The 27,586-nt window shown below is 38.4% G+C and overlaps 1 protein-coding gene across 1 annotated transcript in view; it reads left to right on the plus strand.

Moving 5' to 3' along the window:
- The window catches only part of LOC149150700 (uncharacterized), a 195,505-nt gene that overhangs the window by 150,147 nt on the left and 17,772 nt on the right, over window positions 1–27,586 (plus strand). Inside the window, exons 5-6 of the mRNA XM_089442908.1 lie at window positions 5,458–5,555; window positions 6,149–7,090. Coding sequence (XP_089299034.1) covers window positions 5,458–5,555; window positions 6,149–7,090 — 1,040 coding nt within the window. The remainder of the gene's footprint in view (window positions 1–5,457; window positions 5,556–6,148; window positions 7,091–27,586) is intronic.

Genomic DNA, 27,586 nt, shown 5'->3' on the forward strand with positions numbered 1-27,586 from the left:
AGGAGGTTCAGATGAACCTACAACGCAGTTCAGATGAGGAGATCTTCTAGGCCACGCAGGTCAATCTTTACTTCTGCAGTTGCAGCTTCAGTTTCAGCAGTTTTCGGCTTCAAACTAGGGCAGTCGATATCTTGCAAACCGTTCGTCGGATTGACTTCATTCCACCACCAAAAGTTGTGGCTTTTAGAGGAGATCCAGATGGACCTACAATGTAGTTCCAAAGAGGAGATCTTCTAGGCCACGCAAGTCAATATTTGCTTCTGCAGTTGCAACTTCAGGTTTAATAGCTTCCGGCTTCACATGTGTGAGAGAGAGACCCATTTCTGTGCAGTAGAGAAGAGACTCATTTTTGCGCAGTAGAGAGAGAGAGATGTGATGAAAAGAGTGAGTGCAAATGAGGAAAAGTCCTCTTATATTTATACACAACGTCGGTGTTTGAATAAATGCGACTATTGGGCTTCTGAGCTTACATGAGTTGTAGGTCGGCTTGATAATAATTCCATAATCAAAATAAATTCATATCTCCATGAATACTTATCGGAATCGGATGATATTTATATCAATCCTACACCTCTTGACGAGAGGAATCTAACAAAAATATTATCAGCCATGAATAAGATGACTCACATGAAGTTTTGCCCTGGTTGCCAATTTTAACACCCATGGAATGCCTTCCAGCATTGTGCTCTGATCTTGTGAGAGATAGAGTGTACCTGTCAAGGCCTTGGTAATGTGACAATGCTGGCTATGATGAATCATGATGCTATTTTCATTGATGCTTATCAATCTGAATCCCTTCTTATGAGAATATTTCAACTTGAGATAAACCTATTGTGTCATTAAGAATACCTCCCTAGTTAAGAGGGAGTGTTGGAAAATTTAACTAGTTTTGGTGTTCATAATTATCATTGTACTCATGTCATTATGTATATCTTCTGTAACAAGAAAAATAAGAAAGAAACATATTATTTTCAAGCATACATTTGATTGGTCAATTAGGTCAAGCATACATTTATGCTTCTAGGGTTTGTCATGAGTCAAGAGTAATTATTATATGTATAAGACTCATTTGGGCAAGATGTAACATATAAAAGATATTATTTTTGTGTATAGAAAGTCTATTTTGACCTCTAAGACCAGGTTGGCCCTGCCAGTGAAAGTCGGCCTAATTCGAACTCTTGAGAAGCATATGTATAGAAGGAACTTCGACCTCATTAGCACACATACATCAACAAGTTTGATCTACACAAGAAAGAGCAGAAAAGAAGAGCGAAAGTCAAAGTCAAGGAAGAAGAAAGAATCTGAGTTTTCAGCCTATTTCTCTCTCACACGTGCAAAATTAGGGTTTCTGGGAAGTTGCTGCATGGGCCGAAATTTCTGAAACCATTGCAGGTCTGAAATTCTGTGACTAGGGGCCAAAAATCTGAGTTTGGAGCAGATTTGAAGGGTTTGACTTAAGTTGACTTTGACTCATTGAAGAAGAATTTCTTTGAGGGCTGGCTTGGTGCTTCGAGGAGGTTTTGGTCTTATTTATTGGGTTTTGGAGGTCTCATTTTGATCTGATTATATAAGAAGAGGATTGTTAGTGTTTTCCCCAATTGTAGGGTTTTGCCTTGGCTTGGAGCCTATATATTGTGTTCTTTGTGTCTTTGTGATCTTCATGTTTTGGTAATTGCTTGATGAGGAAGTAAAATTAAATAATAAAGAGCCAACAAATATCACAAGTAATTATCAAGGAGAATCAATATAAATCTACAAATACCTTGATTTTCCCACAACATGTTGATGTGAAGTTTCTGTGGCATACTCTATCTCTGTGATGCAAAGTTCCTGTGACATACTATCTCTCTGTGATGCAAAGTACCTGTGGCATATTATGTAATGCGAGCCTCTGTGATATAGCTCTCTATGATGCGAATCATATATATCTCTGAAATGTGAACTATAGGAAGCTACATATCTCTGTGATGCAAGTCATATATATCTGTATGATGTGAGCTACAGGAAGGTTATTTTATGTGTGATGCAAACTACAGGTTGTTTACTTTCTGTGTGATACAAGCTACAGGAAGGCAGGACAAACATCATGATGGGACATGGCATCTAAAGGACAGACTTGTGGCAGATTGGTTTATTATCTCATAGACTTTGGAGGACTGACTTGGCACTTGGATCACTAGTTAGTTAGACTTGGATTTCTCTTTTGATGAAGAAGCTATAAGGAAAGGATTGACGGGTTTTCCCCTTGTGGGTTCTGCCTTGGCTTCTGGCCTATTGTCTGGTGTTTCTTGTCTTTTGTGTATTGTATTTGTATAATTGCTTGATGACCTAATGAATAAAGAAAATACTAAATGGAAAACATATGTAATTAATCACAAGTAATTATCATGATAAGAAATTCTACATTGAATTCGAATTTCCAACACACCAAATCTCTGATCCCATGTTGATTTTCTAGTGCAATCAAGAGTAGTACAATTTTTCAAATGATATAATTAAACTTCTTACAGGATTCCAATCATTAAGCAGTTATACATGAAAATTTTCAACAATTCACTTTCTTCATTAGAGAAATAGAGAGCACAGTAAACAGTAAAACAAGAGACAAGAGACACCAATATTTAGGCTAGCAGCCAGGGCAAAACCCACTAGGGGAAAATCCAACAAGTCTTTCCTTATGAGAGAGAGAATTCAGTTCATCAAAAGTACATCAGAATATTCCAAACAGGATGCCAAATTCTGGCCTCAATATATTCAAGTCAAACCAGTCAATGGAGAGAGAAAACAGTCAATTCTGGTCAAAGTCAAGTCTGCAACAGAAGGGCCGAATTTCGCCCTGAGGTAGCTCTGAATAGGAGGGACCTAATTTGGTCGAACCTCAGTCAAATGAACCTCTGCAATTTTTGGTCAAAGCTCAGGGTTGACCTGCAGTCAACGGCTCAGCAACAGGAGCAAAATCTCAGTCAAACAGAGTCAACAAATCCCTGAAATATTTGGCCGCCAAGACAGTCAAAGAGCTCGGCCAAACAGAAGCAAACTTTCCCGAGTCAACGCTGGTTAAACAGAAGAATAGAAGGCTGATCAATGCAGAACAGATTCTTCTTGTCTCCTTCACACGTGTTGACTTCTTCTTGTGATTTCAGATCGAATGATGTGAGTTGATGTGATGCCAAATGAGGTTCAACAAACTCTTATTTATATCTGTTTTAGGAGGAGGGTTTTGACCTTGGGGTCAAACCCTTTCATCATGTGGGGCCAACTTTTGCACTTTAGGCTGACCTGGTCAACAAGAAAAATATGAATTTCTTCCTTTGATTTGCCAATGAAAAGACCAACCATAGCTACCAATTTTCAACAGAAAGGACTTTGATGACTGGTTGAGAAACAAAGGTCATATCTTTGAAAATCAATGAGAAGAGGATACTTATATTTGACTTTCACCTTATTGAGTCCTACGTAACTGACACATTTTCATATTTCTGTCTGTCCTACACATTAAAAATGCTATAGCTCCAAATGAGGATATTGGGTCACCAAGTGAAAAATTTCTTGGATATCTTAAACCTCTTCTCTTCATGAGTCAATTCACAAGGCAATCTATAAATGGGCCTAGCCTCTTCTTGTATGGTTGAGTTTGACAGTCCATGTTGCTGTGCTGTGTGAACTGAAATCTTTTGGCAAGACCAAAGACTGACATTCAAATTTGGATATTCATCTGAAAAATGACTTCCATCTCCATCTTGATTCCTTTCTTGTGTTTCATCTTTTGCTAGAATGTTTTGAAAAAGCTCACAATAAAAATGATACTCTTTCTTGCAACTCTATTTAATTGAATCGTGAAAGTACAAAGGATCATTTAAGATCATTACCTCTATATGCCTCATTTCTTTAACTTCTATACATAAAGTCAAGATTATCGATGCAAAAAAGAGCATTATTATAACATAGCCCATGTTTCTGTAGAATGCTAATATATTTGTTGATCTTGAAAACGTTGAAGCTAATCTTGTCTCCACCGAAGGGAGTTGAGAAATTTGGCTATACATTTGTTCCAAACAAGTGTCCCTGAGCCATTTACAAACTTGAAATTACAGGCATATATTGCCCTTCTAACATCCAACTTACCTTTATGGCGAAATTCTTTGGAAAATTCGAAGGTCCATGGAATGTTTTACATAAAGTCAAGATTATGGTTGCAAAAAAGAAAGTAGTATTATACCAAAGCCCATGTTTCTGTAGAGGGCTAATATATTTATCAATCTTCAAATTGTTGAAGCTAATCTTGTATCCACTGAAGGGAGTTGAGAACATTGTTTGTGCACTTACTTCAAACATATGTCTCTGGCACATTTGTAAACTTGAATTTATAGGCATGTGTCACACTTTAACATCCAAGTGACCTTTACTGTCAAATTATTTGTAAACATCTAGGGTCCAGCGAAATTTTTCCTGCGTCCTGTATAAATGATTTCATTTCGATGATTGTTTTTCACATATGTCTTGATATTTATAAGTTGTAAATATTCATCTTCCACATTATTTCTGAATCTTTAATCCTTGACATCAAGGTGTTTATCAATGTTGCTGACATTGGCATTGGGATAAAATCAGCAAGGATCTGGAAAAAGACAAATTGTAAAAATCAGGAAAATATCGGTAAAAATCGGCAAGCATCGGCAAAAGTAAAAAACTATAAAATAAAAAAAAATCAAAAAGTAAAAAAAAATCACTTAAAAGTTAAAACTTCAGCTGTCCACAGCCTGGTGATTTTTTCCATTGACTTGCGATTTTTTCAAACGGTTACAATAAAATAACGATTTTTTCGGCCAGAAAATCAGCTGGGTCAAAGAAGCATGATATCCTGATTTTTTCTCAATAAAATTGCAATGTTTGCAACACTGGTATTTATCACTTTCCATGTAACATTTGCTTTTCATATTTATCAATTATTTCCTTTAGGAAGAAACAAAGAGGATATCAGTGCATATTTGGATGATATGTGAAATATAATCGTCATTTTGGCCATTTCTGAATGGATTTAAAGACCAGTGGGTTACTTTTTATCCTTTTTACTTGCAACATGTTTGAGAGCCAATCATACATAAGCTTTATGCTGCTCTTTTACCTGGTAGAGAAGCTGCCCAGGACTGCTCTGGAATAGTCTATATGAATATTTGATCTGAGGTTTGTCTTGAATACTGATATATACCAACTGGTTTTAGGATTATCTATTCATGCACATATTTAGATATATGATCTATTTTTCAACTATACAACTTTTGTGTGTGATTAGCCTGTTTGTGGATGTAATTGTTTTATTTCTTTCTGCATACTCTTCAAGAACTGATAGTGTCTCGTGTTTCTCATGCATTTATCCATAACTAAAGTTGGTACAATGATTTTCTTTTTGTAATATTAAAAATTATTTATCATGGCTTATGACTCCCTGGTATGCAGTTACACAAACGGTACTCAAACTTGCATGTTTATGCATATGGTGTACTCCCCTGTGTTGATGCAGTTGTAGCTGATGCATGTTCGAGCTTTATAACAAGGTAAAATGTCTCTATCCACTGCTTCTTTTGGTTTTCTTATTTGTTGCATTATATCTATTTTATATCCATGTTTTCTGCTGCTAAGAGAACTTCACCAGATATGCAACTTTCTTAGTAATGTGATTCGGCTGTCCCCGCTTACTCTCTCAAGTGCATCTGTTGTAATCTGCTGAGCATATTGAAGTAGTATTCATGAGTGCACTTCTGTTTGTACCCGCCTCTGGCTCAAGTGCGTCTATCTATCTTGAGTGAGAAAGTGCATCAAAAAACTCAGCATCATACTGTTTCTTTCCTTATTATATAATAGTGATGTCCTCCCTGTTCGAGACCTCTATTCGTGAGGTGGCCCCCTCAATGTTGAGATGATTTCATATGAGCGCACATTCTTCCATTATAGGGAGAGTATTTACTATTTTGGATTCTCATTATGACAAGGTGTATATGATGTCTGTGAAATTTAGTATTAATATGGTTGTCAAACACATGATGATTACAACTTATGAAAAACAGAATAGCCCCTTCAATCTTTCCACTTTATAATGTTCTGAATCTTGATCTCTATTTGATGTTGGTTAATCTGGTGGCATTTGCAGTATCATTTACAATGATGAGTTCTCGTCACGGCTTTCAGCGACTTCAATCCTCCGTTTGCGAGCAGCAGCACTGGGAGCACTTGCAGCAGATTCTTCTACAGATTCTGCTGTGATATCTAAACTTGCAAGGCGCCTACTGCATGCAAATAAATATCTTTGGGGTACAAACTGTAAAGAGGATTCTGTGCAGACATCCCAATCAGGCTCGATGGTCCCAAGGGATAAGAATCGGAGACACAAGCAGAGACGTTTTAAGTACAAGATAAAAGGTGGGATCTTCCTCTGTATCCACGCAACTACATGCATGGTGAAAATGTCAAATCATAGTTCTACTCATCCTATGAGGAATCCTGTTAAGTTTAAATTGCATACATCATTTGAGGGCAATTTGCCGAATGATGTAAAGCCTTGTGATATAAATGTTGATGCTGCACAGATTGAAGGGTGCCTATCTTTTGAGAATGAAAGACCCACGCATGCAAGTAGTTCTGATAAAGAGACATCTGCATTGGCTGCAGGTGCTGAATCAAGGGACAAACTTTCCTTTGATGAGTGTACAGTGTTAATTGAGGATTCAGACACAGAGAATCATGGCAACAATCAGCAAGATGCTAGCTATAAAGATGAGGTTTATTCTAATGAATTGCATGCCCACTATACTGATATAGTGATAGAGAATGGCACTTCTGGAGATTCAATATCCCAACCTGTGAATACAGATTTGGGCCCTGATGTGTCAGAGGCAGAGCCAGTGGAGATGTTCGTTCCTGGCTTGGTTATTCATATCATCCCAGAAGCCAAGCAGACTACATGGCCTTCATGGAAAAATTTGAATTGGCTTCACCGTGCGGATGCATCTCACAGAGCTATTTTAAGACATAGAGAAAGCTTTAAGGACATTATTGTTTCACCCTCCATGTTTCTTGACCATGTGCCATGGAGGTAATTACAAGTTCCTATACTCGTTCTCTAGCACTTTGTACCGTGAAAATGATATGATTTCCTGCTTTCCTCTTGGTTAATTCATGAACCAAGGTACACATGCAAGCCTTAGAAATTGGAATTTATCTACATTTTTTCAAAATTGATATCGTTTTGTATCTGAACATTGTACTCCACACTAACTTCATGATAATTTCTAGGCGTATTTGATGCACTCTTTAAACCTATGCAATTTGCAAGGCATACTATTTATTGAGGTGATATAATATTCCTCACTGATAAAACATCCATCATTAGTTTCAATTTTCCTCTTGTTTGCAATTTAGTTAGTAAACACTTTATAGTTAAAGTACACATGGTGAGCTGCAAACTATAACAAATCAACAATGGTAGAAGACACCTGTTTATAGGTATACACCAGTATACAATCTCTGCTCAGGTTTCTTTATTTCTTACCCTATTAGTGATCCCTGGGAAGGATTGAGCCTTGGCCTGTGGCATTGTTGTTTTCTCTGCCCATTTTGATCTGTACTTTTTAAAATTATTTTCTTCTGATCACATTGTAACCATATTAGGGCCTGTTTTTTTTATCAATCCAGGTGTTACATTCAATTTGGAAACCTTCTGCTAAGCAGTCATGGTAGGGGAGATTGTATTCTGCCAAATTCACCCGGCACTTGCAACTGCCCTCAACTGCTACATACAAGCACAATCACAAGCACAAGTTTCTCTTGCACCTCACCTCCGGCGAGCTTGGCCTCGAAGATGTCCTTCTACCTAGAGCACTTTTTGGAGTTATAGGATGGCATCATAGTCCGCCTCCCTTACATACAGACACCAGATGCATTTGTTGAGGATCTTGCTAGGATATCTCCTAGTTGGTTCTCAACTTCTCACAGATTCTGGATAGAGACAAACCACCATATACCACAGTTGGATAGGATCTGCCAAATGTGCCACCTACAGAAGCCAGAAACATAAGACGCATCTTATTTTTAGGTGGCCCCTATATGTTGAGTTTAGAGGACGCTATCCCTGCCTATATCAGGACTTGAGAGGCTCTGTCTCTACCTTCTTGAGGTACCAAGCCCAACAATACTTGGCCCTCTTCATTAGGGAGATTTTTAGCCACAGATCTTAGTCCCTGCACACCATGCCCTGCCTTGAGATGACTAGGATGATCACCTCATACTTTTAGGTGGATTCGTCAGATCAAAACCACAAGAGAGAAGTAGAAGTTTAGGGTGTACCAGACAGTAGAAGTGTAAGATCTCAGTTCTCTTCTCCTCTCTTCCTCCTCCTCTGGGAGATTGATGGATTCCACCAAGACTTGTTCAGCAATGTCAACCTGTACAACAGTTCACATATCCTCGGAGCACCAGAGGGACCAGCTCCAGATGGTTCCAAAGTAGGGCACCCTCGACTCATCCGATTACCTCCCATGCCCACAAGAGCGGCAAAGCTTCTTTCTTTCAACTCAAGTGCTATGAGTATCCATCAATCCTACATCCCCTCTAGGATTATACGGTCGGACCTATTGGTAGTTCCGGGGGACTTTGACAGTGAGCCAGAGCTCAGTTTGCCTCCCTCACCATTGGTCATCAGACTTAGGAGTCCTTGACATCATTTTTTTGGTGGCTACTACCCTCAACCCTGTTGAAGAAAAGTGTAACTAGGTTCGGTATTTGTCAATGTAATTTTGATCTTTGTACTTGTCAAGAAAAATAAATACTATTTTTGTAAACTATATGAATAAGTTTCTTGGTTATTCCATAGGTCTAGGGAAGTCAAAGAGTCAAAATTGTGTTAAAGAGCTCTTCTTGAGCGTTTATGTAATGTACATGGGTCAACCTAGTGTCAAGTAGCCCTCCAAGACAAGCACCATCCTCCAAAGAAGAAGACTGCCAACAAAATGATGAAGAGACAGTCAAGTCGGCTTCATAATATATAGAGATGACATGTCGGCTCAATAAAATGACACAATGGTTCACTAAGTTCACGTCGGCTTGCATACATGGACCAACGCCTATATATATGCAGCTGGAGTAATCACAGGAGGATATAATTCGGATCATTCTGAAACTTCGCATGATATAGTGATACAGGTATCTCACATGAAGACAACGGTTCTGTGCTTCGATGGAAGAAAGATTCTGTAATCTTCGATGGTTATAACAGACTATGATCTCGGTGCTCTGCCTCGGTGAAATAAATCTCTCTGTCTCGGCATCCTGATACAGTCTTCACGCAAACACTGTCTCATATTCAACACAGTCACTGTGACAAGTGTTCTCAGCATACTCGTGGATGGAGAGTCAAGTGTTCTCGGCATTCTCAAAGGTGGAGAGATACTCTATCTCAGTATCTCTGTCTCAGTAATAGTCTTGGCAGACCTGTGATAGAAAGATACATTTGCAGCATTCGTGTAAACAAAGAAAGTCTACATAACATCTCAGTCAAAGTTTCAGATAAGAAGAAACAGAGACATACTCTGTCTCATCATAACCGAATACAGTCATAACGAAATCTCAGTGAACACATCTTGGTGCAATTGGGATAATCAGATCTCACAACGCGTATTGATGAATCCATGATCTCGATGAAAAACATAATTACAAAATGCAGAAATGATCTCAGTAAATATGCAGTGATGATCTCAATAATGATCTCAGTAAATGTACAGTGACAAACTCAGTTAATGCATAGTAATGATCTTGATGATGGTGTAGCTATGATGATCTCAAAGATGACCTCGGTGAAGCAGCAGTGATGGTGATGATCTCAGCAGTAAAGAGGATTGGTGTCTTGGTCTTGGAGTGGCTCAGGAAGTCAAGGGTCGTGGTCTTGGTGTTCGTCAATAAGAATCTCTATAAGAAGAATTTTGTGCGGGTTTTCCTCTCCAAGAGGGAGAGGTTTTGGCCCTGGCAGAATGCCATATCTTGTGCTCTTATCTCTTTGCTTTGATAGCTATTTGTTGAAGTAATAAATACACACACTAATGATAATAAGCAAAAGATTGTGCTAATAATCTAGAAGACTAAATGCCTCACAAATAGTTATCATGATAAGAAGAATCTCATTAATTCAATCTGCCCTAGATTCTTCAACAAACCCCTCCCCATGAGATTTGAACCCATGACCTGATGGAGACTCAATCCCACACAGACCAATTGGTCTACACCTTATGGGTACTTAAACCAAACATTGGGGATTTGCTTTCCCTCAACATCTTGAGGAAGAGAAGATATTTTTTCCCTTTCATCAGCAAGTCCCTCTGATTTTCGGGATAAATGTTGTTGACATTGCAATTCAATTCTGAATATCTACAATCATTCAATCCTAACACACATCGTACTGTTTTAGATTCTCCTTTTGTTGCAAAAGGTTATAACTTATGATTTTCAATGCCTTGATTTTCTATGGGGAAAATGACAATATCTATTATCAACTCAAAGCAATGAGGCATGTTCCAGCCCTAATTCAGCAAGCTTTTCTTCTTTGCCTGATATATCAAAGCCAAATAATACATCCTCCAAAATTATCTCTATCTGCTTGCTTGTCAACATTTTTCAAGTAAGATGGACAACACTGAATGCTCTTGGTTTTTTTCAGTTATGTATGATGTGTTAGATGAAACTATACAATTCATAAGCTTAGGAAATTCTGCAGCAACATAAGAGGAATATACAAACTTACCAAGACCATTATTTAATCCATGATGAACATGAGACTTAAAAGCAGTCAGATTTTCAGCAATGTTTGAAGCCATCATGGAGTCAAGATTATCATGGAATATAGGACCACATAATGCTGCATTATTGTTTCCTTTGAAGGTGTCATGTTTCAGTTCATATTCTTCCTTTTCCATTGCAAATATAGGATCATGGATTTCCAAATCATTACTACTCTGCTCAAGAGGTTCCTCATCTGTATAGCTGGTTGCATCCTAAGTCACCGGGTTCTGCTACTTGTCCTTATCAAGTTCAAAATCATCCAATTTGAAGGAACCATGAACAAAATCGACCAAATTTGCCCTTCAAATTCTGCTAAAATAGTAAGCAAATCATTTATGGTTATTATCACTTTTAAATTTACAAGTGAAATCATTCTATTTAACAGAAATTTGTTGAATTAATGTATATTTCAAAATAAGTTATGTTATTTTGTTTGACTCAAAATGTATATTTATGAGCCAAAATTGGTTAGAGAGTATGCTCTCTCTACGCAAATTTCTCAAGTTTCAATTTATGAGCCAAAATTGGTCAGAGAGTACTCTATCTCCATTGTAAATTTCTTGAGTTTCAATTTTCGCTAGATTGTGCAGTAATTTGTAAATCGAGAACTCCGTGTGGTGATGTGAGCTGTCCTGATTAAATCCATTAAAATGGAGGAGCTTCCCAATTTATGGTGAGCCGCAGTGCATCATTAGAAAGCATGGACAGAAATAGAACAAAAATGGGAGATTTATATGGGAATAAACTGTTTATATTAGTGACCTAGGGTGTAATTCTTAAGGTTATAAATTAATTTAAAATTATATAACTAAAATTTATATCTATGTTATATAATTATATAAAACATAATAATTTTATTATTTTTAAAAGTTACATTGATAAAATTATTTAATTTAAAAATGATATTTATATATATGTAAATTAATTATTTATATTTGAGCTTTATGTCGAGTTTTATCAAAGGTTTTTTAATTATATGATTTTTTTACGAATTTTATTTTGTCAAATTTGAACAAGAACACAAATCAGGTGACTATGGTTGCATCAGAACCTGACACCTCTCCTTTGACTAATTTGCAAACCTCTGTCAGTTTTTGTAGCATCAAAGGTGTTATTGCCACAAAATTTGGTGGAAAGGCTAGAATGCATGAGATCTCCAAAACCCAGAAATTGTTTCTGGAAATTCCACCTAGAGATGACTTAATTAGATTATTAACCTATTTTTTAATGTTTCCTAAGTCTAAACTTAGGAAAACTGGTTAATTAATTAGAATTAATTAAGTCAAGGTGACAATAATCTAGAAACTCACACGGACCGACTTCAAGATGATCTTAGCCCTTGATTAAGTTTTAATCTTGGCCGTTGGTGCTCCAACAAAGGATTATAAGAAGAAGTCGATGGGCACTTGGAGAATACACCAGAGACACTTGGAGAATTCGATTTTCCAGAGTAGCAACAGTTAGTTGCCAGAGAGTTTGAGCTTTAGTGAGGAAGCAGAGTTAGTGAGGGGCAAGGACAGTGAGGCTGGAGGAAGTTTTCAAGATCCAGCAAATACATTTGCAGAGAGGCCGAGATTTTTCTAGGAGGTTGCGCAGAGCCTCAAGAAGGCAGTTTGATTTGTTGAAGAGGGCAGACGTTTTCAGTTCCAGAGGCCGGGAAGGAGTCCCAGAGTGCCAGAGAGACGTTTTCCCAGCCAACAGCAAGCAGGACGACTAGATTAGCAGTCAGTTCGGACAGTAATTGCAGCAGGCAACATCAGGTTGACGCAAAGCCGCACAGGCCCAGTTGGATGACTTTCTTTTCAGACGCAGTTCAATGTTGGAATTGCTCGGAGTGAGGATAAATTCCCTCTAGATATTTTTGCAAATATTTTCTCTTCAGGATAGCCAAATTTCAGCATCCAGATTATTGTACTTAGAATTTCTCACTGCTGCATAATAATAAATCCCTCAGTTGTTGCACCAGTTTTCCCTAGTTGGGTTTTTTGAGGACATTTGTCCAAAAATAACAGTGTCATTTTTGTTTGTGTGTGCTAGGTTTTCTCAATTTCCAGCGCTATTTTCTTCCGCAATTTATTTGTGAAAATCACAATGTGAATTATTTGATATTTGCCGTAGCAGACAACAAATAAATTGTTAAAATGAAATAACATTTAGAAAAATAATTTCTAGTTGCTGTGATAGATGAAATTTTCACAACCTCCTCATAAATTGTGTTTCTCTCATCGTTTTTTGAATCAAAGAAACAAAGCTAAGTTCTCATAGGTTAAATTTTTCTACACACACATCTTCAACGTCACTATCTAAACTGGAATTAGCAGCACATATCTAATCTTGAGCAGTAATGGGACTCTAAATGTGGCTGGAAGATTATCCATCACTACTTCCATCCAAGTCTGCATCATTTTCTGATGATAATTTACATGCTTTGCATCAATACTGAGCTTTTGACTATTGAGAAATCTAGGGGCAGCAACATAGGGTGATTTCTCTTATATTGATAATTGTTTGTAGTGTATTTTTACTTCATTAGATTAGCTTCTTCTTTCACTTGTTTACTACTAGTGTTTTTTTCATCAAATAGCTACCAAACCATAAAGAACAATAAGACAAAGGACACAAGATATGTTGAAGAATCTAGGGCAATTTGATATGATAGGATTCTTCTAGCAATGATAACAATTTGTGAAGCACTTTTACTTTTCTTGTTAGTTTGATCTTATTCTTATTATTAGTGTATGTTCTTTAACTTCATCAAATTGCTATAAAAAACATAAGAAACAAGTACACAAAATATTGTCTCTCTGCCAGGGCAAAACCTCTCTCTCTGAGAGAGGAAAACCCTTTCTCAAATTTCTCTTATTGAATCTTCCCTCTCTCTCTGAGAGAGGAAAACCCTTCCTCAAATTTCTCTTATTGAATCTTCTGTTGATCAATGCCAAACCATAGACCCTTGACAAGATTATCCTCCAAGCACAAGTCAAGTCCTTCCTTATTTCGACACTTCGTCTCCCGGCATTTCGTCCTTCGGCACTTCGTCCTCCTCCTTCCGGCACTTTGTTGTTCTTCTGACAACTGATGATAGACCTTGTTATGCTAGCTCTAGAGACTAGAAGAGATATTTCTCCTTGATCCTTAGTGGATTCTTTCAAATATAAGGAGACCTTTCTCTCTTGCCCAACTGAGCTCTTTATGACAGTAGTGCAGCCCTATTTCTTCGCATGTGTGAGGGGATTCCTTGTGAGATTGACCTCTTCCTTCTTTGCTTGAGTGAGCTCCTTCTTCACTTGAGTGAGAGGCGTTATAGCCCTGATTGTCTAGCCCAAATAATGAAGTATGTGTGACTGTGATAGAGGGTTGCTATGATAGCAGAGAGACCCTCTCTTTCTTGCACTTGCGATTGTAATAGGCCCTAGAACAGACTTCCAAGGCTCGGTGTTTCTTCCTCCTTCGCTACACTAGAGGCTCCTTTTCTTTGCTTTCCCTTCACCCTTAACTCGTCTTCCTTCTTGTTGATTTCAGAGGTGATTGTGTCTTATCGTTGGAGGAGTGGACAACCTCTATATATAGAGGTTTGTCCCTCCTTTAGGTTGACTTGAGGCCGACTAGTGGACTTGAGGCCGACTTCATTTTTCTACTTCGTATTTGCTTCTTTGGTGATGCCGTTGCTGGGAGAGGACTTGTGACTTTGCTTGGCGGAGTATCTTTGGCTCTAATACATAAATATACATGGTGTAACATGCCTGTAATGGTCTTCAACATTTTTTTTGACTCTGACTTTTCTATAGCACTTTGACATGTGCTAGACCTATTCAATGAGCAAGAAATTCATTGATATAAATAACAAAAATAATATTTATTTTCTTTTATAAATACAAATATCAAAATTACATTTATGAAGACTGAACCTAGTTACACTTTCTTCAACACTCCCTCTTAACTAGGGAGGTATTCATAAATCATTACAAGTTGTTTGGCTATTTTTCAATCTTGAAGAATTAACATAAGAGAAACCGAATTGGCAAACCATCTGTTATAGCATCATAGTAACCAACATTGTTTATAGCAAGGCCTTGACTAACAACTCTATCTCTCATAAGATCAAAGCACAATGTTGGCGAGATCAATGAAATATAGACACCTTTATCCTTGTCTCTCAAGGTACATACCCACCTTGGTGTTCACTGAGTATGACCTTCTAGGACTATTCTTATCTTGGGTTCCCAACCCTCAAAGAATAACGATCCTCTTGCCTACTCTTATCTTGGATGCCCTACACATCCTCAAAGAGCATCGGATGCCAAATGATTACCCAATCCTCCATTCTTTCTTCCAAAGTGAAGACAAGAATGTTGTGTCTATTACTTCCTCTTAATTGGGGAAGATATGCCCAAGTTTCCTTTGACCAAAAACTTGATCAAGCTCCTTTGTAATTAGGAACTTGTTAGATACTCCCTCTTAGCTAGGAACTTGTCCATGCATCAACATCTTCTTCTTTGTGGGTCCTTCAACTGCTTGATCTCCTTCTTCCTTTGATGTCATGAAGTTTTGTTGAACTTCTTCTTTTTGTAGGGCATTGGCCATCGATCACTTTTCTTCCTATTTTGTCATGTCATTTCTTGCTTCGTGGAAAGTGGCCTTCTTGATACATGTCAGGATATTTCGTGATCTGGCTACTCCTTTGTCATATACTTAGAAATATTTATCATATGGATGTTTAGTTGTACTTGCTTGTTCCCATACTTCGGTCTAGTAGCCCTTCATGACTTTATCCTGATATTACTTCAACATCAAATAGTACTTTGCTGGATGGCTCTTCATCATGACATCTTCGTGGAGTTGAATCAATTATCTGCATCTTAATATCTCCAAGGCCTTCATAGGTGTCAAGGGTCCTTTGATCTTTTTCTTCCTTTGTCAGAGTTGTCATGCCTTCTTTCGGGAGATGTCTTTAATGGATCTTATCAAATAATGATTCTTTGTGGCCATGGTGTTCTTCACATGTTTGATCTCCTTCTTCATCTGCTTCTTCTTGGATTGTTTAGTCAACCACCTCATACTCCTTATGAGAGCACTTCTTCATGTTGACCTTCATTGGATTGTAGTACATGCTTTCGAGCATGTCATTGGTGAAAGAGATCCTTTTATACTTGATCATGTTTTAGAACTATTCCATGATTCAATAAGACATATGATGACATGACTAAACTTTGATGCATACATACCTCATCTTGATTCTGCTTTTGATCATCTCGGCTTCATGTTTGTTGGTCCTTCTTGATTGGTGTAGCTTTTCTTGCCTGCATATCATCCTTTCTTGAATCCCATGAATGGAACTCCCATTGAGACATCTGCTCTTATTTATGAACTTCCTTTTGAAGATTCTGTTAGAGGATCTTGAAGACCCTCATCCTGCAAATGTTTCTTCCTTTTGATGATGGAGGCTTTCTAAGATTTTTAATCATGATCATTTTTCTTTCATTGTGGATGAGGTCCTTAGTATGTATATTCCTTCTACATGAATATCTTGAGCTATATCTACATCATGCTCCTATATTCTAGAAGATATCTTTAAACCATGCATTTTATCCTATTTCTATATGCTCCTATACTACTCAAAACTTTGAAAGAAGACTTAAGTGGAGAGGTTGACTTAGTCATAGTAGAGATCGGGAGGATCTTCCTTCTTCTGCTTCTTGTCTTCTTCTTTCACTTCTTGAGTTATGTCAACTTCTTCCCTTTTTCTCTTGTTGTTGTTGTCCTTCTTAAGTTTGGGACAATCTCTTTTGTAGTGTCCATATTCTTGACAGCCAAAGCATTGGACTTTGGACATATCTCTGTTGCTTGTTCTTCGTGGACCAAATTTGCCAAATTTTCCTTTTCTCTTGGCCATGGTGGCAAATGCTTGCTCCTTTGATCCCACATCATCCCTAGCGTTGAGTCTAGTCTCCTCAATTTTGCATAGAGACCATAATTCACTTAGTGGGGTAGCTTCCTTCTTGGTAGATATGCTTGATGTGAAGTTGCCCCAATCCTCAGGTAGAGCATTGAGTACTACAGTTGTCATTTCTTTGTCAGACATGACTTCTCCTAGTTCTTGAAGTTGATCTCTCATCTTAGAGATCTTCATGAAGTATGGAGCTATTCCTTCCTTTGATATGTTCATCTTGTACAAATCATTACGTAGTGATATCACTTCTCTAGTTGTGCTTACCGAGAATAACTCAATTAGTATATCATAGATTTCTTTTGATGTCTCAAACTTGGAGACATAAGGAATGAGAGAGTCCTTCATAGATTCTATTAGAATCCTTTGAGCTCTTGTCTCATCCTTATTGTATTTGGCTAAGGCTTGAGTTTGTTCCTTAGCAGGGATAGTGATATTCCCTTTGATGAGGTCTAGAAGTTCATTCTCCTTGAGAAGTAAATCAGTCCTCTTCTTCCATGCAAGGAAGTTAGCGATCCCAACCAATTTGTGGATTTCCTTGCAAAAAGACATTGATGTATGTTCAGGAGGGGACATATATACCTACTTGATAGAGTTTTTGATGTAGTAGTCTTGCTTTCTTCTTGAAGACTTGATGACTTGCCTTCTTGGATCTTGATGCTCTTCAAATTGCTTTCTTCAAATGGACTTGACTTGATGATGAGATTTGCTTGGAGAGTGAGGCTTGACTTGTAGTGCTTTTCCTTTGAAGATGATGTAGGTTCTTCTTTGACTGGATCTTCTTGTAGATGTCTTTGTATGAAAGACTTCTCTCTTGGTAGTCTTCCTTGATGGATAGTAGATAGTAGACCTTTCTTGTTCTTGATGAATTTGAGACTTCTTGGCTTGATGCTTCAACCTTGTAGATGTTCTTGAGATGTCCTTCCTTGATGAGTCACCTTATGAGTGTTCTTGAGATGCCCTTTCCTTGATGTGTCACCTTAGCTTTGATACCATGTTGAAGAATCTAGGGCAATTCGATATGATAGGATTCTTCTAGCAATGATAACAATTTGTGAAGCACTTCTACTTTTCTTGTTAGCTTGATCTTCTTCTTATTATTAGTGTATGTTCTTTAACTTCATCAATCTGCTACCAAAAACATAAGAAACAAGAACACATGATATTGGCTCTCTGTCAGGGCAAAACCTCTCTCTCTTAGAGAGGAAAACCCTTTCTCAAATTTCTCTTATTGAAGCTTCTCTTGATCAATGCCAAACCCTAGACCCTTGACAAGATTATCCTCCAAGCACAAGTCAAGTCCTTCCTTATTTCGGCACTTTGTCTCCGGACACTTCGTCCTTCGGCGATTCGTCCTCCTCCTTCCGGCACTTTGTTCTTCTTCCGACAACTGATGATAGACCTTGTTATGCTAGCTCTAGAAGAGATATTTCTCCTTGATCCTTAGTGGATTCTTTCACATATGAGGAGACCTTTCTCTCTTGCCCAACTGAGCTCTTTCTTGAGATATAGTTGCAGACTTGTTATGACAGTAGTGCAGCCCTATTTCTTTGCACGTGTGAGGGGATTCCTTGTGAGATTGACCTCTTCCTTCTTTGCTTGGGTGAGCTCCTTCTTCACTTGAGTGAGAGGCCTTATAGGCCTAATTATCTAGCCCAAATAATGAAGTATGTGTGACTGTGATAGAGGGCTGCTATGACAGCAGAGAGACCCTCTCTTTCTCGCACGTGTGACTGTAATAGGCCCTAGAACAAACTTCCAAGGCTCAGTGTTTCTTCCTCCTTCTTCGCTACACTAGAGGCTCCTTTTCTTCGCTTTCCCTTCACCCTTAACTCGTCTTCCTTCTCGCTGATTTCAGAGGTGATTGTGTCTTGTCGTTGGAGGAGTGGACAACCTCTATATATAGAGGTTTGTCCCTCCTTTAGGCCGACTTGAGGCCGACTAGTGGACTTGAAGCCGACTTCATTTTTCTACTTCGGATTTGCTTCTTTGGTGATGTCGTTGCTAGGAGAGGACTTGTGACTTTGCTTGGAGGAGTATCTTTGACTCTAATACATAAATATACATGGTGTAACATGCCCTTAAGGGTCTTCAATATTTCTTTTGACTCTTTGACTTTCCTATAGCACTTTGACATGTGCTAGACCTATTCAATGAGCAGGAAACTCATTGATATAAATAACAAAAATAATATTTCTTTTCTTTTATAAATACAAATATCAAAATTACATTTATGAAGACCGAACCTAGTTTCACTTTCTTCAACAAGATATAGGCGATCATCCAGGGCCAAAACCTCTTTACCCTGAGAGGAAAACCCACAACAATTCTTCTTCTTATAGAATCTTCAATTGACGAATTCCAAAACCTAGACCCTTGACCAAAACTCCTCCAAGACCAAGTCAAACCTTGCCTCTTTGTGAGCAAAGTCAACTTCTCTTTGATACTGCTGCAATATCTCCTTCTTCCTTAACTTTCACCCTTGCAACACTAGTCTGAAATTTTCGGCCTCCCTTTCTGCAACTCTCGGCCTCCTACAACTGACTGCAACTTTCACACGTGTGATAGGATTAGGGCAATTTTAGCCCTTCTTCTCCTTCCCTGAACTTGAGCTTGTCTTTTTGTGACTTTGGCTTGCAAGAGGATCTTCTTCTTGTCTTGTTTTGACCTTCTTGAGGTGATTGTACTTTTTATTTGTTGCAGTAAGATGTGCCCTAGTTTCCTCGCACATGTGAACAAGAATAGCCCAAAGCAGACCCAAAATTACTTCGATCTTTCTTCCTTCTTGACTTCCTCTTCTTCGCTTGATTTGATGCTTCCTTTTGACCACCTTATCAAACTCCTTGATGTGTGTAGTTTGTCACCTTGAATGAGGTCGAGTGCCTTATATATAGGCTTATAGTCACTTCAAATTAGGCCGACTTGTTACTGTCTCTAGGCCGACTTGTCATGATGGGAAGGCCGACTTGTTGCTTGCATTTTGACTTGGTCTTGGAGGGACTATTTTTGACTCAAATAATTTCTTTTACAATATGTAACATGCCCCAAATGGGTCTTTCATACATGACAATGACTTAATGACTTGTAGACTCAATGACAAGCCCTAGGAGCTCACAATGGGAACTTGACCTATAAATAAATTTCCTTGAGCATGAAACCCATGCCTCAAGAAGAACAATAATAAATTTATTTTTCTCATTCCATCAAATACATAAGATGAAGATTACATATGTCATTATGAACACTGAACCTAGTTACATATTTCAACACTCCCTCTTAACTAGGGAGGTATTTATAATCCATATAAAGTACTTGGACATTCTCAATTTGAAGAATTCTCATAAGAAGAGTTAGATTGGTAACCCATCTGTTTAGCATCATATCAGTCAACATTTTCACATAGCCAAGCCTTGACTAACAACTCTATCTCTCCACAAGATCATAGCACAACGCTGGCGAGACCAATGACTTATAGACACCATCATCATTGTCTCTCAAGGCACATACCCCACCCAGGTGTTCACAAGGTATGTGCTTCCAGGACTATTCTTATCTTGGAATCCCATGTTGAGAAATCTAGGGCAGCCTTGTTTAATTTGATTTCTCCATTATTTGACAATTTCTTGTGATTTATTATTTTCTTCTTCTTAGTAGTTATGTTATTATCATCAAGACAATTGCCAAAAACACAAAAACACCAGAGAACACATGATATAGGCGCTCAGCCAGGGAAAAACCCCTATCTAGGGGAAAACCCAGTCAAGAACTCTTCCTTCAGTAGATTCATATGACAATGAGACAACCAAGACCTTTTGACCCAAACCTCCATCCATCAAGTCAGCCAATAGTCTTCTTCCAAAACTTTGAATCCTGTATTCATGAAAAACTTCGATCCTGTACTTTTGCAATAGTACACAACTTCATCCTTGAAATAGTACACGATTTCTTCCTGTAATGGTAGGTGTCTTCGACCTTGTAATGGATATACTCTTTATTCTAAAGTGATTCGAATAATGTAATCGACAAAATCTCAGCCTTCTAGATTACTCTATAAATATTGTCATCTTCGGTCCTGTAATCATGGGAAGACTTTGGTCCCTTTTAGACATTTATCTTCAATCTGGTAACCATATCGTAACCGCAGTTCTGTAGGCTTTGTCAAGTTTCAGCCTGCAACAACTTTAGTGCCTCGGTTCTTTAGTGCCTCAGTCCTTTGTCTGTAGCTAATCAGAATCATATCTTTGTCCTCTGCAATTTTATCTGAACTTCTTTGTCTCTCTCCCATAGGGTCGACTTTACCGGGGTATTTACAGTAGTTTCAGTCTATTCATTGGACCTATTACCCATCACTTTTTGGGTGATATCCCCACGAGAAATTTTTCTCCATGATGAGCCGTAGCCGACAACCAACAACCCTTTGATGCCTCTTACTAGCTCGTTGTGCCATTTCTCTGCCACCTAAGCCAGCCATGTGGTCTCTCACCCACCTGTATTGATCGTATGTTTGAAGGTTGGCCTCCCGAAATCAAAGGTATGTCTTGTCATTTGGTAATTGAGTATTGGGTTTACTTATCATGGATACTTCTGGGTATGGATTGATGGGGGGATTTGGCGGAAATAGTGGGTTTAGTTTGTGCTCTTGTCCCATTGATCTCTTTGGGTGGTTACCCTTGGATCTTAGCCCCATGGGATATCCTTTATTGACCATTTGGTTTTGGGGTGGTACTGCTTGGGAAACCCCGACTTTGGGTGCATGGTCCCGCTCCTTTACCCGCATATATTACTCCCTTCCCACTCATTATACCCCATTCATCATTTCTCCCACCTGGGTCCACATAGGGCTAGCCTCCCTATCCCCTTGCCCCCACCTTAGGTCAGGCCTAGAATGATGCTCCGGAAGTTGAAGCAACTAAAAAAAGAAGAAAAAGCATAATTGGCCACATTTAATAGGAAATTATACCACAAAATGCAAAAGATGGCCGAGACAAAAATAATTAGCATTTGGGCAAAAGCCAATACATAAGCTCTACCCCAATCCATGGCCATCACCCTGGTTCCATAGGCCCTAGATGAGCCTCCTTTATCATTCAGGAACCCATGATTGTCTCAACCCCTGGAGGGCAATGAACTGCCCTACTTTTAAGGGGGTAATCATTGCTGTATCTTACACATCATGCTCTTATCCTTTGAGCCCCGAGCTGTTAATTAACGGAAATTCATAAAAGGCAAAAGGTGTGGGCTTCCCTCCTATACATTACATACCCAGGTGTGGGCTTCCCCCCTATACATTACATACCCAGGTGTGGGCTTCCCCTTATCTAGCTACCCCTATGCCCCACTGTGTGGCCTAGTACTGCCCCTCATTCCCTATTCCATCTCACTTATTTGTCACTTGCCACCCCCATTAGAGGGATGTACCTTGGACATACTATCCCCTCTAAGGGTTGAAACCACCTAATAAGGTACTTGGCTAACACCTTTTGGAGCTTGGAGACACTAGCACATGCCAAAGCCCATTATGGAAGGGCATGCCATTATGAAGTGCCCACATTGTTGTCCATGATTTGTAAGCTCTCTTACCCGATAATTTTAATGACTGATTGTACTGGAAGCCTAGGGGATGCATTGGATCTTATGCAAGATTACACATGGTTTCCATTTGGGTCTGGTCTCCCTATATGGGATCCTAACCCTAGAGGTCTACATTGGCACATGTAGGTGTGCATAGAGAGCCATGGGTCTCCACGGCAGTAGACAACACTCCACAGATCTTCATGGACGTTTAGAGACTACTAGCAATCCACTTTTGGGACGATGGTGATATGCTTGGTACACTATGCCCAATAGGCCCCCACAGGAGCCCCACACTCTTGGTAGGTGTCCCAGCACTTGTACGATGTCATGGCAGCATTCATTCCACCACTTGGACCATTGCAGAGGATCTATAGGCATCTCCGATTCATATGGAGACCCATGGGGTCATTGATGTGCCCTCAGACCCACTGGGAGCACCACAAGTCTACTACTTGGAGAACAAGGGGCCAACTCCTTGTCCATCATATTCCGAGGAATTTATTCCTCAATATGGCACTTCAGGATATTATTGAGCCTTTGGAGGGCCCTACGACATGCACATATTATTATTTGGCTCCTTGTGAGGCTTATTGTTACATTTGTGAGCTAGTTTGGTGGGCTTGTCACTAATAGGGGTTATTATTTGCACATTATTTTATCATTAGGGGCTAATGTAGGCCCATAGGCTAATTCGAACTCCTTAGGAGGCTATATATTGATGTTAGATACATTCATTTGTATCATCATTCAACTTGGGATCTCTCTAATCATAAAGAACTCCACATTTTTTCCTTGGAGGATATTTTTGAAAAATGGATGAATTTTGACTTATGGATTCGAGCTATTTATCTTGTCTTGGAGCTTTATCTTGTAAACGAAATGCTGGTTGGATATACTCTATAACATTGTAAGTAAATTTTGATGTTATTATTCTTGTTGCTGCATACTACTAAAACTAGGGCTAGTTGCTGCATGATTGAAATGTGGAATTGAGCATGTTTTAGCTAATTTAATGTATGGGCCAATGTTATATGAATGAAATGTCCTAGAGATTATTTGTCTCGATAAGCTTGCATCATTTGCTTTGAAGTATAAATGCTTGAAGGTCACTTTTCTTTTCTTTCTCTCAACATTGGATGAAGCTGACTTTCTGGGCCTCCTTGATCAAGAAACCAAGTTCTTACTCATCATCATCCTTGACTCCATATCCCCAAGTGAATTAGGCACTGATCCCTAAAAATGGTGGTCATCCCCTTAACCTTTTTCACCTTTTATCACTTTTTCCCAAGTCTAGACCTCAAAGGTCGCCTAGGGCATCAATTTCTTGGGATTTGACCCAACGAAAAACTTCGATCTCCTACAGGCTACTGCGCTGGTGGGGCCCCTCCCTCTCCTCCAAATTTGAGGCAATTCTAATGGTGGAATCTACGAGAATCCCAAGCCCTAGCCCTAGGATTGAACTTTGCCTAGGCATCCCCAAGGCTAGACCTTACCTTGTCCAGGATAGGAACATCATTGGTTGCTGCATTCCATCTTGGGCTGGGTCCACTTGGCCTCATGTAGTCCCACTTCTCAATAAAGATTATTTGTCAAGGACCATTTGGGAATCCAAGTTTCTCAAGGATTGTAGGGATTGAGAACCTTGTTTAGAAGCCTATCCTTTCTCCTTCAACTGTACAATCCTCACCCCTTATCCCTGGTGGACCAAGTCCCTTGCTTAAAGAGCAGTCAAGTTCCATTCTTCACTCCACCCTTGGGAAAGGGTTTTTAGGGTCACTTCTCACCTATCCATTGACATATACTTTACAAGTGATCCCTACACTACTAGGACTCCTCCCATCGGTGAAAGTCCGTAAAGAGCAGGGAGACTTAGCTGTGGTGACAGTGGGCTAAGCCTCCACCGTTGCCCTTAACCTAACAATTGCCCTCATAGGAACCCCTTTAGGTCCCTTGCTAGTTTGAGTGGTAACAGGGCCGACATGTCAAGAAGAGGAAGCCGACTTGTAGGAGATGAGATTGAAGCCAAACTTGAGGCCCACTTGATGGTGGAGGAGGTATCATGACTAAAATAATTCTTTCTTTAATACAATGATCCTAAGAAGGGTTGGACTTTGACTTAATAAAACCTAGAGCACATAATGAGTGCTTTGACCATGGACCATTGACGCAATAATGAAACCCATGCTTTAATAAGTCAATAATAAAATCTATTTTGACAAATATGTTACATCATTATTTAAGTACAATTATGAAGACCGATACTAGTTACATTCTTCAACACTCCCTCTTAACTAGGGAGGTATTCATAATTACAACTATATAGAGGTACATGGAAGATCTCCAAAATGAACTACTAAGAGTTCTGACACACTCAATGCCTCAGACTAGATACTTGACCAGGGTTATCTATATGGGTGGGACTAAGATGGACTAAAGCTTTCATCCAGTCTAGGTATCATCAGGCTACTCACTAACCATCAACCCAGGGATCTAGGTACGTATCCAAGGTCAGAGCTCCAAGACCAATGCCACCCTCCCTCTTCGAGATCTAGACATCAACACATAGGCCAACCAGATGTTCTCAAGCATCCACCATTAGATGCTTCAACTCTTCTAAACTAGATACATCCATTTGTCCAAGCATGCTTCCAGAGCTTTTAACCTTATATGGAAAGATTTTTCTTGTACAAATACAATCCCAATCAGTAATAAATGAGTAAACACAAACCTTCGGGGTCTTCAATCATCCTGATGAATTTATTTATATGTAATTGGTCGGAAGCTTTTCTTCATTCATTTCTTGAGTAGCACTAAGACATCCTCAATACACTGTAGTACTTTTGTTCAATTTCTTCAAGTTACCCACTGTCATAATATGCCCTCCCTCTCAACTAGGGAGATATACCCTTTCTTCTATCCAGGCTCCCTCTTAACTTTTAGGGAGATCAACTACTTCCTTCTTCTATGACATCTGAGAACTTTTCATGGCTTCATTTCTTCTTACGACATCAAGGTTGTCTTGATATATAACTCCCTTCATCATGCTTACATGGGCATTTTATTATCTTGAGGATTCTACCAAACTTTGATAGCAAGTGCAACCATACAGATGCATGAAATGAACTATAGAAAAATCATGTCAGTGTAATGGAAACATCTAGATCAAATACCTAAACCTGGTTAAGTTTATAATCAACAAAAGTTACAAATTCAATTACTTGCTAGGGTTTTGTCACAAACTCTATAGATTAAAACATTATATCTAGGCCCTCAATTTCAGAGACATATGACATGCTCTATTTTTGCAAATCCTAGATTCCACCTTTGAAATACAAAGTTTTAGATATCAATTCAATCAAACAACAATTCCACTATACATGTTAGACTCTACTAGGGTTTGTTGCAAACCCCAGATTTTATCACGACAATTAAATCATATTTGAAGCAATGTCATCATATCCTAGAATATCAATCTTCTACTAGGTTTTCAAGAATTAGGTCAGTATATCGTATATACATATCTAGGATTTAATAATCATACCTTTGCAACACAATGATACAAACATCAATTTCATTTAGACTAGGGTTTTGATCATGTAGATGGATATACACCTAGGGTTTAATTCCTAGGTACTTATCTTAACTAATACAAGGGTCTTGCTTATAAACCTTAATTTACGAAACCCTAAAGATATAGGGCCTCAATACATAGCATAGACGTTACCAACAAACCCTAAAGGACTAGGGTTTCCATAACAATACCAAAACCATGAACAAAGAGAATAGGATTTCTAGACTCGATCAACAACCCTAAGTAGACTAGGGTTTCATATTGACATACCCTTAAGTTAGGGTTTCATAGTGATCTCTTTTAGGGTTCCACAAGAATGATAATATAATGAGGGTGTATTCAATCTAATGATTAATCACCCTTTCAAGAATCTTTAAGATTCAAAAACCTAGACGTGAGAGAGTTAGTAATGTATAGTAAATTCAATAATAATCGTACCTTTTTGTGTGAGGAAGATTAGCTATAAATTATGTGAACCTTGAACAGACCTTGTAGGGTTTCTTTAATGCAGGTCTTCTTCTGCAACAAGACTTCCAAACTTTTGCTTTCTTCATTATGTACCTGCAGTGTTTATTGACGAGTACTACCAAACTACACGTACAAGAGCATATATATGATGTGAAATTGATAGAGGGGGACAATTCCAATTTTTTAAGTCTAATGAAGTTACTTTTCAAAACATTAGAGTTTGAATCTTAAATTTGCCATCATTTCATACCACCTTCGAATTTTTAAGACCAAAACTAAGGTTTCTATACTAACAAAGTTTCAGATGGAAACGACTTTTAATATAAAGATTTCAAACCCTAAAGGAAATACGAAAAATCCTAACCTATTTTAAGTTAGATTCTGAATGAATAAAATAATTATACATACCTCAAAAACTACTTACCTTGGTCTTCCAAGATTTGACTTTGACTGATGCAAAACTAACTGAGCAGACTGCTTCCTTCCTTACACAACAGAGATGTTAGGTTTGTTCAATGAGTTCTGCTCTTGAGATTTATTTTGATCCCTTTAGGTCAGTTTGGTCTTTCCTTGTATATATATGCACATGTCTCTTTAGATTGTAGACCTCAGATAGTATCTGTTCTTATATCCTTTTGTACATAAATCTCTTTTCAGTGATGACTACAACTCTTATTGTGATTGTAGCTTTGGTCCTTTAGAATACTTTTAAATGATTCATTTTGCTGATTGCAAAAGATATTCCAGCCTTGTGATCTGGTCATCGAACTCTTGAGATGATTTATGATGACGGAGATGATTTATAATGATGTACATAAAACCTGTACTTGTTTCTTTGTTCTGGAATAACTTACTATTATAACAGTGTTCAAAATCCTCGGTCAAAAAGTTTCCTTTTCTGTAGTAATAAGAGGACTATTTTAATGATTTTGGAGTTCTGATTCTTTTGAATGTCATAGTACCCTTGTTTCCTAATCGAATCCTTGTAATACTATTGTGACTGAGATTTCGGACTATTATTATGAGATGCTGTGCCTCTTTACTGCAACTTTTGTTTCTCTTTAATTAGAGGATGCTTAGGAAATGACCTTTGATTCAATCCTTGATCTCTTACGGCCTTCAAGGTGGTTATAAAGGCATCGAGATGGTGATTTTTCTGGCTGCCAATGACTTAACCTTAGCTCTGATACCATGTGTAGAAA

Source organism: Pinus tabuliformis, chromosome 9, assembly GCF_031772625.1.
Source record: "Pinus tabuliformis cultivar Carrire ecotype Pingquan chromosome 9, CPIR1, whole genome shotgun sequence".
NCBI classification, from domain to species: domain Eukaryota; kingdom Viridiplantae; phylum Streptophyta; class Pinopsida; order Pinales; family Pinaceae; genus Pinus; species Pinus tabuliformis.